This window comes from Barbus barbus, assembly GCF_936440315.1.
Source record: "Barbus barbus genome assembly, chromosome: 15".
NCBI lineage: Eukaryota > Metazoa > Chordata > Actinopteri > Cypriniformes > Cyprinidae > Barbus > Barbus barbus.
The window spans coordinates 13,746,603-13,765,121 of NC_136743.1; the positions used below are offsets into that span (position 1 = coordinate 13,746,603).

General features: G+C 36.7%; 1 protein-coding gene across 1 annotated transcript; it reads left to right on the forward strand.

Annotated features, from left to right (window-relative positions):
* The first annotated feature begins 1,254 nt into the window (after positions 1 to 1,254).
* LOC306881289 (leucine-rich repeat and coiled-coil domain-containing protein 1-like) lies at positions 1,255 to 18,284 on the forward strand. Its single transcript, XM_079435305.1, has 20 exons — positions 1,255 to 1,371; positions 1,908 to 1,966; positions 2,073 to 2,278; positions 2,458 to 2,523; positions 3,403 to 3,570; positions 3,751 to 3,920; positions 4,061 to 4,210; positions 4,344 to 4,543; positions 10,991 to 11,165; positions 11,257 to 11,405; positions 12,590 to 12,794; positions 13,140 to 13,279; positions 13,410 to 13,611; positions 16,184 to 16,369; positions 16,516 to 16,690; positions 16,770 to 16,933; positions 17,125 to 17,333; positions 17,495 to 17,632; positions 17,716 to 17,851; positions 18,071 to 18,284. Exons 2-20 carry the CDS (start codon positions 1,923 to 1,925, stop codon positions 18,179 to 18,181), a joined length of 2,994 nt encoding a protein of 997 aa, XP_079291431.1. The 5' UTR covers positions 1,255 to 1,371; positions 1,908 to 1,922; the 3' UTR covers positions 18,182 to 18,284.
* The last annotated feature ends 235 nt before the right edge of the window (positions 18,285 to 18,519 follow it).

The window sequence follows — 18,519 nt, forward strand, 5'->3', positions numbered from 1 at the left end:
AGCAAGGTTTGTACCACAAATTCATGTCCCTTTATATTTAACATTATTCTCTCTTTTTATTTGACGTCATCAAAAAAGTATATTGCCTCTGTCTTTCAAGACTTTTGTGAGGTGTACTGATGTCACTATCGGTGATTCGAGGCTCTCTGCTGTCCATGTAAGAAGAACAGAATATTGTGCAATTTATTGCACTCTTTATTTTCAATCAGACTTGAGCATTCATAAGCAATGCCCTATAAACTAAAAGTCATTTTAGCCATTCATATCTACTGATCTCTCTGAAATATCTCAACATTTGACCTTCAGTATCCGGCAAATAGAAAGTCCTCTTTTGCTTCATTCAGTGTATAACCAACTGTTTCTTGTAAAATACTTAAGAATGCATTACGTATAGCATAAACAGAAATTCTGTGATATTTCTATATTAAAAAAAATTGAAATATTTTATTTTCACTTTTTTCTGTCTGTAGGACTGGGACCAGCACACCTATCAAGTTTACTATTTTTGGAAGATATCCATGGAATTGTTCACCCTTTCATGTCTATTTATTTATTTATTTATTTATATGTATTTTTCATTCATTCAACTGGTCATAAATGTACATATAGGCTACTTCAGTATGTATAGTCAGACAAAATGAAAGGATGAAAACCGTAACTTAATATGTAAAATAATTAATGTATTTTATCTAGCAAATGTGATCAGTTTCAGTGTCATTGTCATAAAGTTTTACAAATAAATGCAAAAATGAAATTGTATGTGCATTTAACTTTTTTTTGGACATCATAATTATATACAGAATTAAATCATGTTTATTGAATGCACATTTATATATATGTAAACAATAATAAAATGATTTAGGTCTCGCCCATTATTAGGAACATAAAAGCCATTTACATATCTATTTCTTTTTTATTTTTATTGTAGTTTATTATAACTTATCTGAAAAGTGTGGTAAAATTATTTTTGTGTTGTTAATATTGTGTGACGCATTTGTGAAATAAAATCGACCAGACATCAATTGTAGCAAGTTTTTGACTTTTAGGTATTTAGCGTTGATTGTAGCTGTACATTAATGTAAGCCGACGGAAAGTTTTAAGAGCCTGCGTCCCAATCTGCATACTATCCATCCTAAACTCTATGTGATATTAGTAATACTATTCAGGGCAGATAGGGTGGACAGTATGCACATTGGGTCGCAGGGTATTTTATGAAAATTTCGGAAACAAAAGCCGTCTACCGGAAGTGACCTCGCACCCGCCCGGAAGTAGGAATTAGTAAGCGGGACCTTTAATTTCTGCAGCGGTAAAAAAAATAATAATGGCAATCTTTGAATCCTTCGCAGGCTGTTAGAGTTTACTTCAAGTCAGGTAGGTAATTATAACACACATCATTTTATACATATTATTTATAGTATCATGAAAGAGGAAGTTATCGTATAATAATCAGAAGAACTGACTAATGTCACATCACTTTGCATTTGAAATTAAAGTTATATTAAAGCTTTACTTAGCAAACGTTTTATACAGCCCTGGCAGCTCTGCATACCTTTAAATCGAAGAGCTGGCCTGTTATTAACGTAAATTATGCGATAGAAATTGTGTAACGTTACATAATCAGTCTGGGCTTTGTTTACATCGTGTGTTGTGTTGTCAAGTGTTGAACTGTGTCTAAAACGTAACTTCTGTCAGTTCGTCGCCTTAGTTCTTATTCTCTGAATTAAAAGACCCAATTTAAAAGTCACTTTAGCAGCAATGTAGCTGTGTGAAACAGTAACACGTTATGTTGTTGTTTACATATCCCTATTATCGATTGCTGTTGTTACTTATTCAGTCATGTAACACCCAGAGGTCTGCGGGTTATTGCTTATATATTTGAAAGGTTGATAACAGAAACTTGTTCTCAGTGTGTCTAGCAGGTCATGGCTGTTGGAGAGCTCTGTCTAATTGATAAGGATATTTCAAGGTCAGTTTAACCCATAGTCCAGTTTTAGTGCCTGTTAACAGGCTGGACTGTATTTTAAGTACAGTGTGTGTGTGATTGTGACTTCACTAAAGAAATTGATTTTTAGTCTACTAGAGGTCCCCCTGAATCCCAGTATTTCATCTTTGAATCTTCACTGTAATCACCTCACTAAGATTGAGGGCTTGACAACAGCATGGCACATAAGACATCTGGACCTGTCATCCAATCACATCTGTTGTATAGAGGGATTAGCTTCCCTGTCCTCGCTGCGCACCTTAAACCTGTCCTGCAACTTAATCACCAAAGTAGAAGGTAAAGCTCACACGTTTTTAGGGCAGAAAATGTGGTGTTTGTAATGCCCTTTAGTATAATTTTAATGATAAAATGAAAGCGTTTCTGTTTTCAATTTGATCTTAAACAGTTCCTTCCTGTTATTACTTCTAATTAGGTGTCTTTGGTTTGTAATCTGTCAATACATGGATTTCTTTCAGGATTTAATGGACTAACAAATCTCACAAGACTAAATTTGGCCTACAATCAAATAAATGACCTAACTGGTAGGTTAGATTGCATTCCCATCAGTGTTAATTCTTGAGTAGTTTGTTTTTGCTCTCTGAATTATTTGACATTCAAGATAAGAAATGCCACTAACATTAAAAAGTCTGGGGTTGGTAATTTTTTTTAATATAAAAAGAAGCCTCTTATGTTTACCAAAGCTTCATTTATTTGATCAGAAAAACATCACTTTCAGATAAAGGATCCACACTCGCTGTATTTTCTTAATGACTTGTAATTTATTTTTATTTTGCAACAGAGCAATCAACAATTAAACGTTTCGTCAACAAGCCTTCTTCAGTGAAACATACAATAACATTTCCCACATTTAAAAAAAAAAATAAAAAATCTGAATTTTTCCGAATATTATTAAAATTTAAAATAACAATTTTTATTTTGATATATATATATATATATATATATATATATATATATATATATATATATATATATATAATTATTGACTATAATAGAACTATTTCTATTTTCAAATGTAATTCAAAGCAAAAGTAGATTTTTTTTTTTGCCAGCCATTACTCCAGTCTTCAGTGTCACACGATCCTTCAGAAATCACTCTAATGTGCTGATTTGGTGCTCAAGAAACATTTCTTACTATCAATGTTGAAAACAGTTATGCGGCTTAATTTTTATGAAAACCATGATACATTTTTGTAGGATTTGTTGATGAGAGAGTTCAAAAGAACAGTGATTAATTGAAATCGAACCATGTAAAATTCTTGTCACATTTTACCAGTGCATCCCTGCTGAATAAAAGTATTAAAATTTAATTTAATTTATTATTATTGAACCCCAAAATTTTGAACGATAGTGTAGATCACAGTTGGACAACTGTGTATTCACTCCTTGCTCTATGCTTTCAGGTCTCTTGTATCTTCATGGAGCAGAGTACAAACTAAAGTACCTGCAGCTCCACAGCAACCGTTTGGATGGCATGAACCACCTGCTGCAGTGCATGGTGGGACTGCAGAATCTGAAAGATGTTACTCTTAGCAAGGATGGTGCACAGAATCCAGTCTGCTCACTGCCAGGTTTGTAGGAAAAAACCCTGAAGGGAAATCAAGAATTTATTTTTTCAGACAAGCAAACTGTATATCATCCAATGGAATTGGCATGGAAAATCTGAAATGGTCTAAAAGGGCCAAAAAGAATATATAAGAGAGAAAAAGTTGGACACTTTTTTCACTAGTATGTTCTTCCTTTGTTTGTAGGCTATAGAGAGATGGTTCTTCAGTCTCTGCATCAAGTCACTACACTAGATGGAGTAGATCGCATAGGAAATCCATCTTCTTTAGCAGAGGACAGTCCTATGGATGTTCCTGGTCTTGAGGACTTTCTTGAGTTTTTAATTTCATCAGACGCAAGTGTTAATGGAGAACTGGTAAAATATTTTTATGATACTGTTTATTTTATCAAGATCCTCAGATATTTATCTGCTTTTAGACTGAGAATGACATTTGAATCTTCTTGAAGTGGTTATGAGACATATGTTTATGTTCAATGTGTTTTTTTGTTATGAAGGCAAAGTCAGATGCTCCTCTCACTACTCCGCGGATTGATGAAGTCCTGACCCAGTTTCGACAACGAGGTGGAAAACCAACTGCAGAAAATCAAGAAAATGAGCAGCGAATTAAAAAACTAGAGCAGCAGGTTTCCCATCTCATTCAGAAGGTAAAGAAAGGGAAAATTGTTTACTACATTTCAGTTATCATTAATTTCATCATAAATGATCACTAATTCATAAAAATAGCACAATCAAAAATGTATGAAATAGCATTATTCTAAATAGTACATTTGAATTTAGGTCCCTACAGGGGATGGCTTTCAAACAAACAACGCTTTACCTTCTGTGATACATAAAGCAAAAAGAGACACCGATCAGACATCAGAGAGCGAATGTGACAGTGGAAAAGAGAACCAACGGCATTCCAGAATCCTGCCTCATCCCAGAGGTTCTGCTGGGAAAAAACTGACAATGGACACCAAACCCAAACAATCTGACTGGTGAAGTAACTTGTACACATTCATATTTATAAATGCATTTTGTATCAAACTGAATTTCAAGTGCTTATTGAGAATTTGGACGTGAGTTGCACAAACACATCTCATTACAGTTTACTGGATTTGATTAATAATGTAGTTTGCTCCAGCACAGTGCTTGAATTGTGTTTTGAGAGGTTGCAAAATATTTACATTCTTCCTCAGTACTACTACTATTTTTTGTAAATGTAACTTAATAAGGTTCAGAATCATAGAAAAGCGCAGCACTTTAGACAAAGGCTTTGCAGTAGTCCAGTAATCAGGGCTGTTTATAAATTGTCCTTGCTCCTCCTCCTTAAAATTGCTTGTACACATGAATGATTACACTGCCACTAAGTTCAGTTCATTTAACTTGATTAAAACTTAAGCTGCAATTACATGGAGCTGTAGAGAGAGTTACTATTGAGAAGTTACAGCAATAATCATTCAGTACATACACTAATGTACCAGTAAGTTAATATATACTGTGTATATATATATATACACACACACACACACACACACACACACACACACACACAACCCGAATTCCTGAAATGTTGGGACGTTTTTTTTAATTTTATTAAATGAAAACTAAAAGACTTTGAGCCAATATTTTATTCACAATAGAACATAGATAACATAAAATGTTTAAACTGAGATATTTTACAATTTTATCCACAAAATGAGCTCATTTCAAATTTGATGCCTGCTATAGGTCTCAAAAAAGTTGGCACGGGGGCAACAAAGGGCTGAAAAAGCAAGAAATTTTGAAAAGATTCAGTTGGGAGAACATCTAGCAACTAATTAAGTTAATTGACATCAGGTCAGTAACATGAGCTATAAAAGGGATGTCTTAGAGAGGCAGAGTCTCTCAGAAGTAAAGATGGGCAGAGGTTCTCCAATCTGTGAAAAAGTGCATAAAAAGATTGTGGAATACTTTAACCCTTTCACACGTGAGTTTAAAATATTCTAGCTGAGCCCCCAGGGTGAGTTTTTCAGGCGACCGTTATTTTAGAATGTTTAGCCTTATTGTTTCCATGGCGATGCGTCATGCTTGTCATGTGACACACTGCAGTCACAATAGCCTGTATGACACATGGATTGCTTTTATTTCGTTTTTCCTTTTTTATTCAAAATATTCACAAACATGCTCACTATATTATGAAATATCTGATATTCCGATTCTGAAATATGTGCAAGTAAATGTATTTGGTAGTTTAAACACTTTTATAATGACCGTGTTAGTTGATCTGTACCGGGTGATGGGCGCCACCATATTAGTTTGCGCTGAATCCGAACTGTGGGATTAACAACACGTGAATTCATCCTCTCCTCCCGAAACATGTTAAAGTAAGTCTCCGGTTAAACTGGGAGAAGAGCAGAGTAAACTTTAAAGTTATCTACACAATCTGTATATGATATCAATAAAACTTGTCATCAGATTATATTTGTAAGGATCATTATTGTTGCTTCCATAGACATCAGTGCTTTAAATGTATGGTTTTGCTAGTACTTAAGTATATTTAAATGTCTGAACCCTAAAGATGGCGCAGATACATTCTTTGGTAGAATGACTCGTGTGCTTGTGGTTGTTGTCTTACTGCATGACCCATGCTCTCTTGAGACTGTTCTTAAACAGATGTCCTGACGGTTTCCTTTAGAATTTGCTGAGATTATTCCAGAATTCATTATTCCATCAATGATGGTAGGCTGTCCTGGCCAAGATGCAGCAAAACAGGCCCAAGCCATGATACTACCACCACCATGTTTCACAGATGGGATAAGATTCTTAAGCTGGAATGCTGTGTTCTTTTCTCCGAACATAATAGTTTCTCATTTAAACCAATAAGTTCTATTTTGGTTTCATCCATCCATTAAACCTTACTCCAATAGTCCTCTGGCTTGTCCACATGATCTTTAGCAAGACATTTTCTTTTTGGAGAACAGTGGCTTTCTTCTTGCAACTCTGCCATGCACACCATGGTTTCTCAGTGTTCTCCTGATGGTGGGCTCATGAACAGTAACATTAGCCAACGTGAGAAAGGCGTTTAGTTGCTTAGAAGTAATGCTGGGAGCTTTTGCAACCTCAAAGACTATTACACGTTCTGCTTTGGAGTGATCTTTGTTGGTCGACCACTTCTCGGGAAGGTAATAGTGGTCTTGAATTTCCTCCATTTTTACACAATCTGTTTGGCTGGATTTGTGGAGTCCAAACTCTTTAGAGATGGTTTTGTAACCTTTTCTAGCCTGATGAGCAACATCAACTCTTTTTCAGAGGTCCTCAGTAATCTCCTTTGTTCGTGACATGATTCACTTCCACACATGATCAGACTTTGATAGATCCCTCTGCATAGATGGACTCTAATTTCACCTTTAAATTAACTGCTAATCCAAGAGATTCACATACTATTGGCACTCACAGATATGCTATATTGGATAATTTTCCTGAATAAATAAATGACACAGAAAATATTTTTGTCTCATTTGTTTGATTGGGTTCTCTTTCTCTACTTTATTATAACTCATTGTATTCTGGTATTTCTCAGTCTTCAATTTCTCGTCTTCAGTTAGTTCAAAATGCAGCCGCTAGACTGCTTGGAAGGAAGCGAAAATATGAACCCATTACGCCTATTTTAATGTCCCTACACTGGCTTCCTGTCAAGTATAGGATTGATTTTAAAATCTTATTATTTGTTTACAAAGCCCTCAATAATCTGTCTCCTCAATACTTAACTGATTTTTTGCTTCCGTATACCCTGTCTAGAACCTTGAGATCGTGTTACCTTGGCCTACTCATAGTCCCTAGAGTTAAACTTAAAAATCGTGGTGATCGCGCCTTCGCTACTGTGGGACCGAAGCTTTGGAATAGCCTTCCTCCCTTTATCAGACGTGCCCCATCTATTAGTATTTTTAAATCATATTTAAAGACATATTTTTTCAACATTCCTTAGTACGTTTCCTGGTTTTTTTTTTTTAACTGTACTCTGTTGTTTTTATTTGTCTGTTGATGTCCTTGTTTTTTTGTGTTTTATTATTTGTAAAGCACTTTGGTCAACCTCGGTTGTGTTTAAATGTGCTCTATAAATAAATTTTTTTGTTGTTGTTGTACTTTCAGGACTTGTGCGAAAATCTGATTATGTTTTGGGTCATAATTATGCAGAAATATAGAAAATTCTAAAGGGTTCACAAACATTTATGTAAGTTTGGAATGATTAAGAATTTGTAATGTTCTTATTGTGCGCTTACCAAGGTTGCATTTATTTGATCAAAATACAGTAAAAACAGTACTATTTTGAAATATTATTCAAATTTAAAAGAACCGTTTTTTTTACATACTCTTAAATATAATTTATTTCTGTGATGCCAAAGCTGAATTTTCAGCATCTATTATTCCAGTCTTTCAGTAATCATTCTAATATGCTGATATGGTGCTCTAGAAACATTTCTTGTTTTTATCGATTATTTATCAAAAGTGGCAGTAAAGACATTTACAGTGTTATAATAGATTTCTATCTCAAATAAATGCTTTTCCTTTGAACTTTCTTCAAAGGCTTTTTTCATCAAAGAATCTTAAAAATGTAAAATAAAAAAAATTTAAGCAGCAAAAACGGTTTTCAACATTAATAATATTATTAACTGTTCATAACTGAGCACCAATAATTCATAATAATTGAGCACTAAATCAGCATATGAGATTGATTTATGAAGGATCATAGGATGCTGAGGACTGAAGAAATGACTGCTGATGATTCAGCTTTGCCATCACAGGAATAAATTGCATTTTAAAATACATAAAAATAGAAAGCAGTTATTTTAAATTGTAATCATATTTCACACTATTACCGTTTTAATTTATTTGAATATTTATTTATTTTTATTTATTTATTTAGTCCTTTAGCAGACGCTTTTATCCAAAGCGACTTACAAGACGTAAGAAGCAATCAAAACCAACAAAAGAGCAACAACGTGCAAGTGCTATTACAAGTCTTGGTTAGCCTAACGCAGTACAGATAATTATTATTATTATTTATTTATTTTATTTTTTTATAAAAAGACATATAGATCAAATAAAATTAGAATAGAGAGTGCTAGATTTAGAGGGTCAAGTAAAGATGGAACAGATGAGTTTTTAGCCGTTTCTTGAAGATGGGTAAGGATTCAGGTGTTCGGATTGAGTTGGGCAGGTCATTCCACCAGATGGGAACAGTTAATGAAAAAGTCTGTGAAAGTGTTTTTGTGCATCTTTGGGATGGCACAATAATGCGTCGTTCACTTGAAGAACGCAAGCTTCTAGAGGGACATAAGTCTGAAGTAATGAATTTAGGTAAAGGGTTGCAGAGCCAGCGGTGGTTCTGTAGGCAAACATTAATGCCTTGACTTTAATGCGAGCAGCTATTGGTAGCCAGTGCAAATTGATGAACAGAGGCATGACGTGCGTTCTTTTCAGCTCATTAAAGATTAATCTTGCAGTGGCATTTTGAATTAATTGTAGAGGTTTAATAGAATTGGCTGGAAGGCCTGCCAAGAGAGCATTGCAATAGTCAAGTCTGGACAGAGCAAGAGCCTGAACAAGGATTTGTGTTGCATGTTCCGAGAGAAAGGGCCTGATCTTCTTAATATTGTATAATGCAAATCTGCAGGACTGGGCAGTTTTAGCAATGTGGTATGAGAAATTCAGCTTCTCATCAATCAAAACTCCAAGGTTTCTGGCTGTTTTTGAAGGAGTTATGGTAGATAAGCCTAATTGGAAGGTGAGATTGTGATGAAGCGATGGGTTAGCTGAAACTACAAGCAGTTCTGTCTTAGCTAGGTTGAGTTGAAGGTGATGGTCCATCATCCAGCAAGAAATGTCTTTTAGACACGCTGAGATGCGAGCAGCTATCGTCGGATCATCAGGATGGAATAAGAGGTAGAGTTGAGTGTTATCAGCATAGCAGTGATATGAAAAGCCATGTTTCTGAATGACAGAACCTAGTGATGCCATGTAGACAGAAAAGAGAAGTGGTCCAAGAACTGAGCTCTGAGGCACCCCAGTAGCTAGATGTTGTGACTTGGATACCTCACCTCTCCAAGATACTTTGAAGGACCTATCAGAGAGGTAAGACTCAAACCACTGGAGTGCGGTTCCTGAGATGCCCTTTCTCAATAGGGTTGACAAGAGGATCTGATGGTTGACTGTATCAAAAACAGCAGACAGATCCAGCAAGATAAGTACTGAAGACTTGGAAGCCGCTCTTGCAAGTCTTAGGGCTTCAACAACAGAAAGCAGGGCAGTTTCGGTCGAATGTCCACTTCTGAAGCCAGATTGGTTACTGTCCAGGAGGTTGTTCTGTGTGAGAAAGACATAGACTTGGTTGAACACAACTCGTTCAAGTGTTTTTGCAATGAAAGGAAGAAGGGAAACCGGTCTATAGTTCCCTAAAAGAGTGTTTTTTTTTAAGAAGTGGAGTTATACAAGCCTGTTTAAATGCTGAGGGAAAAATTCCAGTGTGAAGGGATGTGTTAAATATGTGAGTGAGTGCAGGTACAACTGCAGGAGAAATGGTTTGAAGGAGATGAGACGGAATAGGATCAAGCGGACAGGTAGTAGGATGACTGTAAAGTATGAGTTTAGAGACTTCTGCCTCAGAGAGTGGAGAGAAGGATGTGAACGAGTGTATGTTTGCTGGTAAGATGTGTTTGATAGATTGTGGTGTAGAAAATTGTGCAGTGAGGTTTGTCATTTTATTAATGAAGAATGTGGCAAAGTCGTCAACTGTTAGAGATGATGAAGGAGGGGGAGGACAAAGGAGGGAGGAAAATGTTTTTAAAGAGCATGCGAGAGTTAGGCGAATTGTTAATTTTGTCATGATAGTATGTCCTTTTAGCAGTGGAACCATTAGCAGAGAAGTCAGAGAGGAGTGATCGATATAAATTAAGGTCAGTAGGATTTTGTGATTTGCGCCATACCCTTTCCGCAGCCCTGAGTTTAGAACGATGTTTTTGGACAACATCAGATAGCCAAGGGGCTACCAAGGGGTGGTACGGACTGGCTTGGAATATAAGGGGCAGAAAGTATCTAAACAAGAGTTCAGAGTGGAACAGAAAGTATCAGTAGCACTGTTAGCGTCAAGAGAGAATAACTGTTTAGGGGGAGGAATCGAAGATGAAACCATAGCAGATAGCCGGGTGGGTGTGAGTGAACGCAAGTTACGTCGAAAAGTGACATGTGGAGGGGTATGTGATGTGTCAGGAATCATGTTGATGGTAAGAGTAAGGAGGAAGTGATCTGAGGTGTGCAGTGGAGTAACCAGCACATGATCAGTGGAGCAGTCGTGTGTAAATAAGGTCCAGTTGGTTGCCTGTAATATAAAATATATAGATTGCATATTAAATATTAAAGCACCTCACAATCTTACTAGTCTGAAATGGCTTTTGCTTTCATTGCAGTGTGAAAAATACACAAAAGCAGAGGTCCACAAAGCAGGCTGTTGGCCCCCGTAGGAGGACATCAGTCCAGAGCTCTGGGTCTGTTGAATCTACAGAGTCTGTAAAAAAGGGCCCTAAAAGCATCAAAGCCAGTCCTAACAAAAGCTCAGGTCAATCTCAAGAGGAAACCTACAGGGTATGCAAACTGCATTGCGCAGGTCCAACATTTCTCTTTATTAAGCTAAATGTAAATGTGCAAAGAGTAAAGCATGTGTGTTTACATGCAGACAATTGTGGAAGAGCGAGACCAGGAGCGGGAGCGGCGCTGGAAGGCAGAGCAGGCTGCAAAGAGACTTTCTGAACAGGTCAAGAACCTGCAGACTCAAGCCAGTGAGGAAAAGGACTTGCAAAGTTTGGCCTTACACACCACTGACAGGTGAGGGCATGTAGAATCCTCTGTTAATATTAAGAAATATAGTTTCACTTTGTCTCTTTGTTCTGTTTTACTTTTACATTGAAACCAATGTGAATGAAAGGAATGCAAATTAAGCAGCCTAATTAAGAGTCCTACTGCTGAGAGTCAAAGTAATATATATTTATATATTACCAACGAACACCATTGGCTGCAACATCTGTTATCTCACTCATTCAAACACTCTCTTCCATCAATGACACCTTAACAGTCTCCAGCCATCCAAGTGTTTGGAGAGAATGTTTGGCTTGACGTATTGCACTTAATTGGTGTCAGCTCCAGCTGAAATGTTGGATCTGAATACACTTGAGTATAATTAAATTTTATTAGAAGTTTCCAGAGACCCTACTGCAGGGCCCTGATGTATGAAACTCTGCTTTCCCACCTGCATGGCAGTTTCTATGGCGTGATGATATTGTGCTCTAATATTATAGACCACACGCTCCCCCTGGTGATAAATCATAATTATAATGGAGATAAAAGTCATGGTGACAGGCACATGTCTGCTGCAGATCATCAATCAATCCTAATTGCCAACCCTGCAGCACTTTGCTGCTAATGACTCTAGCCTCACACAGTCCAGTATCTGTTTTGTTAACTCTTCATCTGCTGAGTATGTGTGAATGTAGATTAATGTAATAGTGTCATATATTAATTGTCATTAAACAGAAGTTTTACTGTGTTATTCATTTATTGTTATTTTGCAATGTATCGGAGAAGTACCCTAGTGTGTAGCGGCAACATGTTGCGCCTTGGTGTCGTTCAGATATTCTGTATTGTATTTGGTTTGAAAGGGTTCAGATTTTTAACTAATTTCCTTATTTTATCAGAGAATCCTGAAAAAAAAATGTATCATAGTTTTCAAAAAGCTGCACAGCTGTTTTCAACATTGACAATAATAAAAAATGTTACTTGAGCACCAAACTAACATATTAGAATGATTTCTGAAGGATTGCATGATTCTGAAGGCTAGAATAATGGCTGCTCAAAATTCAGCTTTGCCATCACAGGAATAAATTACATTTAAAAATTCTAATTCTCCAAAACTCCAAACTTTTGCATGATAGTGTACATGAATGCATGGTGAAAGAGGATGAATATTTCAAGATAATGTGAAAAAGCAGCTCTAATCTGTCTTATTCCTTTAGGTTGAAGGAGTTGTTGCTAAAAGAGCGCTCTGATCGGGCAGCATTGCAGACTCGTTTGCAGGAGTTGGAGGAGAGATACAGGTCTATGTTAGAGCAGCTGCAGCAAGTGCATAAACGGGAAGACCAACACAAGAGGGCGCTGCACAGTCTGGAGGACAGCATGACCAAAGCAGAGGCCCTCAGGGTCCAGCAGCGTGCAGAAGAGGTAGAAGAGTTGCAGTCCATATCTTCAGTAGTGACGGATCCATAGCATGAACTGAGTGCTCCAGTTTGCTGTATAGATTGGCATTGGTTCCTTTTTCTGTGGGATGGTTCCAGAAGCAGTTCCCAGATAAATATACAGGCATATGGCTGAATTGCAAACATGTTTCAATTTCTTTTTGACATTTGAATCCTTTGAATTGAGTTAGAGGAATATTTACACCTGACCTTTTGCATGGGTTTGAACGGCTGCCATGAGAAAGCTGCTACTTGAGAAGTTATCTGCTTATAAAGTGAAAAACACTCCTCATATAACATTTAAAGTGAATGACCTGCTATTTTATTTCAGATGAAGAGGACTCGGGAGTTAGAGAATAAAGCATCTGCCTTAAAAAGGGAAGTTGAAATCCTCCGCGCATCAGCTCGACAGCACAAGGAGAAGATGCAGCAGTTGCATGAACTGTTGGCTTCTAGGGAGGAGATGCACAGGTACACAAGCACCATATGGAATCATGTCCATGATCTTTTTATACAAAGAGTGACTGCCTGAAAATTGTTCAGTTTACAAACAGGATATTTCAACTGTTTCATCTTGCACCTGTTTGACTTTGTGGGACAGGAAAGAGCTTGCAACGCGGCTGCTTCCTGGTGGGACTGAGTTTAAGGAGGCTATAGCCAAAGAGGTGGTGGCGATTGAGCAGAGATTTACTCAGAAACAGACTGATTTGGAACAGAAGATCTCTGATGCTAGAAGACAGTATGCTGCCCTAGAGGATGAATTTCGCATGGCTCTCACCATTGAGGCAAGGCGTTTCTCAGAGGTAAATCTAAATTGAGGTATCATTTTTAGTCGATAAAAAAATAAAGAATAATTTATAAAGAATGCAAAGATTGGATCGATGTTAAATTTGAACCCACTGGGGAGGATAACTTTTTTTAGTGAAATATGTCAGTTCTGAGGAAACAGACAGAAAAACACAGTACTGATGTGAATGTCAGCGCAGTATTTAAAATCAGTACTGTTTTAGTATTATGTATGTACCATTATAGCTTTTAGTAATATTTTGAATAAGCTTTCATTTTTATATATTTACATTGTTTTATATTTTTCCATTTTATTTTGTATGTTCTTTTGTCATTTTTTTTTATATTTCGGAATAGTTTTAATTGATTTTTATTTCTGTTTATTTCTCTTAGTAAGTTTAGTACTTCAATTTAAACTTATGTTAGAGGATTTTTAATCTAATATTTATATTTTTTCACCTTTTTAAAAAAAATTCAATAGTTTTAGTTAAGAATGCTGCCTAAAATATCAGAAATGTTAATGAGACAAGACCCAGATTTTTCTGACTGGTTACTAGTGCTGTTAAACGATTGATCGCATACAAAATAAAAGTTTTTGTTTGCATAATATATGTTTGTGTTCTGTGTAATTTATTATGTATATATAAATACACACACATACAGAATATATTTGGAAAATATTTACATGTATTTACATGTCGATATTTATATATATATATATATATATATATATATATATATATATATATATATATATATATATATATATATATATATATATATTCTTATAATTTATATTATAAATAAATATATTTAATATATAAACATAACATATTTTTCTGAAGTACAGGTCCTTTTCAAAAAATTAGCATATTGTGATAAAGTTCATTATTTTCTGTAATGTACTGATAAACATTAGACTTTCATATATTTTAGATTCATTACAACACAACTGAAGTAGTTCAAGCCTTTTATTGTTTTAATATTGATGATTTTGGCATACAGCTCATGAAAACCCAAAATTCCTATCTCAAAAAATTAGCATATCATGAAAAGGTTCTCTAAACGAGCTATTAACCTAATCATCTGAATCAACTAATTAACTCTAAACACCTGCAAAAGATTCCTGAGGCTTTTAAAAACTCCCAGCCTGGTTCATTACTCAAAACCGCAATCATGGGTAAGACTGCCGACCTGACTGCTGTCCAGAAGGCCATCATTGACACCCTCAAGCAAGAGGGTAAGACACAGAAAGAAATTTCTGAACGAATAGGCTGTTCCCAGAGTGCTGTATCAAGGCACCTCAGTGGGAAGTCTGTGGGAAGGAAAAAGTGTGGCAGAAAACGCAGCACAACGAGAAGAGGTGACCGGACTCTGAGGAAGATTGTGGAGAAGGACCGATTCCAGACCTTGGGGGACCTGCGGAAGCAGTGGACTGAGTCTGGAGTAGAAACATCCAGAGTCACCGTGTACAGGCGTGTGCAGGAAATGGGCTACAGGCGCCGCATTCCCCAGGTCAAGCCACTTTTGAACCAGAAACAGCGGCAGAAGCGCCTGACCTGGGCTACAGAGAAGCAGCACTGGACTGTTGCTCAGTGGTCCAAAGTACTTTTTTCGGATGAAAGCAAATTTTGCATGTCATTCGGAAATCAAGGTGCCAGAGTCTGGAGGAAGACTGGGGAGAGGGAAATGCCAAAATGCCTGAAGTCCAGTGTCAAGTACCCACAGTCAGTGATGCTGGTGTTGGTCCACTGTGTTTTATCAAGGGCAGGGTCAATGCAGCTAGCTATCAGGAGATTTTGGAGCACTTCATGCTTCCATCTGCTGAAAAGCTTTATGGAGATGATTTCATTTTTCAGCACGACCTGGCACCTGCTCACAGTGCCAAAACCACTGGTAAATGGTTTACTGACCATGGTATTACTGTGCTCAATTGGCCTGCCAACTCTCCTGACCTGAACCCCATAGAGAATCTGTGGGATATTGTGAAGAGAAAGTTGAGAGACGCAAGACCCAACACTCTGGATGAGCTTAAGGCCGCTATCGAAGCATCCTGGGCCTCCATAACACCTCAGCAGTGCCACAGGCTGATTGCCTCCATGCCACGCCGCATTGAAGCAGTCATTTCTGCAAAAGGATTCCCGACCAAGTATTGAGTGCATAACTGAACATAATTATTTGAAGGTTGACTTTTTTTTTTTTTTTTTTTGTATTAAAAACACTTTTCTTTTATTGGTCGGATGAAATATGCTAATTTTTTGAGATAGGAATTTTGGGTTTTCATGAGCTGTATGCCAAAATCATCAATATTAAAACAATAAAAGGCTTGAACTACTTCAGTTGTGTTGTAATGAATCTAAAATATATGAAAGTCTAATGTTTATCAGTACATTACAGAAAATAATGAACTTTATCACAATATGCTAATTTTTTGAAAAGGACCTGTATATACATGTGTATATTTATATATACATAATATACACAGCACACGCACAAAAATTATGTAAACAAAAAGTTTTATTTTGGATGCGATTGTTTGACAGCACTACTAGTTACCCTTACTATGTGTGTGTGTTTGCAATTTTTTAGGTAAAGGAGGGGTTTGATCAGGTATCTGCTGAACTCCTAGACGTCAAGTCAAGTCTCAACCAGTCTCAGCAGAAAGAGAAGCAGTCAGCGTCTTTGGTGCAGGAGCTCACAGCTATGGTGAAAGAACAGAAAACACGCATTGCTGAGCTCCTCAAAGCCAAGCGAGAAGCCACCGCTGAGTTCAAGGTATGACCAAAAGATTTTACTTACAAAAATGTTCTTGATTTTGTTGTGTCCTCTGCGAATTTTTGTCAAATCATCACATATCAAATTTCGATCACTTCTTAAGTAATGCTTTATAAATAACATTATGCTCTGTTTTGGTATGCTAGACCCGTGTACAGTCATTGGAATCCAGGTTAGAGGACGATAAACGATTTAACCTACAGGTGGAGCTATTGAAAAAGGACAAGTCCAAGCTGCACTCCCAGCTTACTGCTCAAGAGTCTGTCATAGATGGACTACGGGCAGAGAGGAAGATCTGGGGCCAAGAACTTGCACAGCAAGGTACTTCAGTAACTTCAAGAAAACTTTAAGAAAATATAACCCAGACATAGCTAATTTTTGTATTTGTCCATTTATTTAGGTTCATCCTTAGCACATGACCGTGGTCGACTGGAGGCCAGAATTGAGGTTTTGTTAGGCGAACTGGAATCACAGAAGAAGCAGAACGAGAGAGACAATGATGCACTCAGGATTAAAGCTAAGATTGTTGATGACCAGACAGAGACTATTCGTAAACTAAAAGAGGTAAAGTCCTACTCCCTCAAAAAAACTATAAACTAAGATAGAAATTAGATAGAAATAAATTGGATATTTATTGTGGTTCAGATCTATCAAATATGTAATTACATCTGCTAATTTAATGCATTAAGTACAAAATAAAATAGTCTAAGAGAAGACTTTTCATCCCCTTGCTCACTTTTTTTCTGCTTCTATAGGCATTGCTGGAGCGAGATGACCAGATCCGTAAACTTCGTGACGAGAATGTGCAGGACCAGCGAAAGCTAAAGCAGCAGCTGGAGGAGAAAATGGCCTCTGCAGTGGAGCTCAGAGACACAGTGGAGCAGCTCAGTATCAGGAAGGAGGAGCTGAAACAACAGCTCCTTGATAAGGAGGCGGAGCTTGATGAAGTTAAAGAGACATACAGGTATGGAATAACTGGTTAAACTGCAAACATCTCATGATTCCAAGATTTCACCCTAACTTATTGATTATGGACAGTATGCCATTGTTTGAAAGGGTGTATGCTGATATCTCACACCATCACACAGTTGCTTAGTAATATGTTAAATATTTAAAATTTTACAGGGCCTCAAGTAAAAAATGGCAGGAAAAGGCAGAACTGTTGAACAGGCTTGAAAGCCAGGTGAAGCGAATGAAGGAGGGTTTTGATTCTAAAGAGAGAGCACTGATAGAGGAAAAAGACAAGGCTTCACAAGCACACCGGTATGAGATGGGCAGCAGGCCCTAATTTGGCCAATGAAATATATACAGTAGTATACATTTAAAACTTTCTTTTTTTAAATTAGAGCGGCAGTGGAGAAGCTTCACAGTGTGGATGATGCCTTCCGTAGACAACTGGAGTCTCTGCAAGCTTCTCATCAGACTGAAATACTTTGTCTTGTGAATGACAAACAGAAACAAATAGAAAAGGCCAATCAGAAGGTAGTACTGCCACTAAAGTATTGGTTTATATGTATTGATTCACTGTATTGTTATTCATATTGCTAGTGTTGGCACATGCAGGCAAACTGCTAGACTATAGTGAGCAGACTAACGTTAGAATGAGTTGTTTTTAATTTAATGTCTTGATAAATTGGATGATTGACTGGGAGACTGCTTTCTCAAGAACATATTTATTTGTTTATTTATTTGTAACCACAGGTGCTCCAAGTGGAGGAGGAAATGCGCCAGCTGCTTGAGGAAACTGAGAGTAATAAAAGGGTAATGGAGGAGAAAATGAGACGCCTCACACAAGTGCTGAAAGACTTCTAACCTCCTGTCCGTTACAAACCAGACTAAAACTTGGAAGATGCCTTTTTCAAGATTAAAGTCACTGTCTCTCAGTCTGGCTGAGAACATATCCTGAAATTATTGCACTTCTGAGTGTCTAGCCTACTGTATTGCCTACTGTTTTTTTTGGGGGGTGTTTGGCTTTATGCTTCAAATTATATAGAAAATCGTCAAAACTGTGAAATATACATATATATATATATATATATATATATATATATATATATATATATATATATATATATATATATACACACACACACACAATTTATAATGTATAAATATATACATTTATATCTTTTTTTCTAAAACCTTCAAAT

What these genes read in the sequence shown, in the direction of transcription:
- LOC306881289 (XM_079435305.1), top strand. Translation starts at nt 1,923, where the DNA reads ATGGCTGTTGGAGAGCTCTGTCTAATTGATAAGGATATTTCAAG. An exon ending in CAAGTGTTAATGGAGAACTG is followed by an intron (nt 3,921 to 4,060) that starts GTAAAATATTTT and finishes TTTGTTATGAAG; the next exon opens with GCAAAGTCAGATGCTCCTCT. An exon ending in AAGCCACCGCTGAGTTCAAG is followed by an intron (nt 16,370 to 16,515) that starts GTATGACCAAAA and finishes TTGGTATGCTAG; the next exon opens with ACCCGTGTACAGTCATTGGA.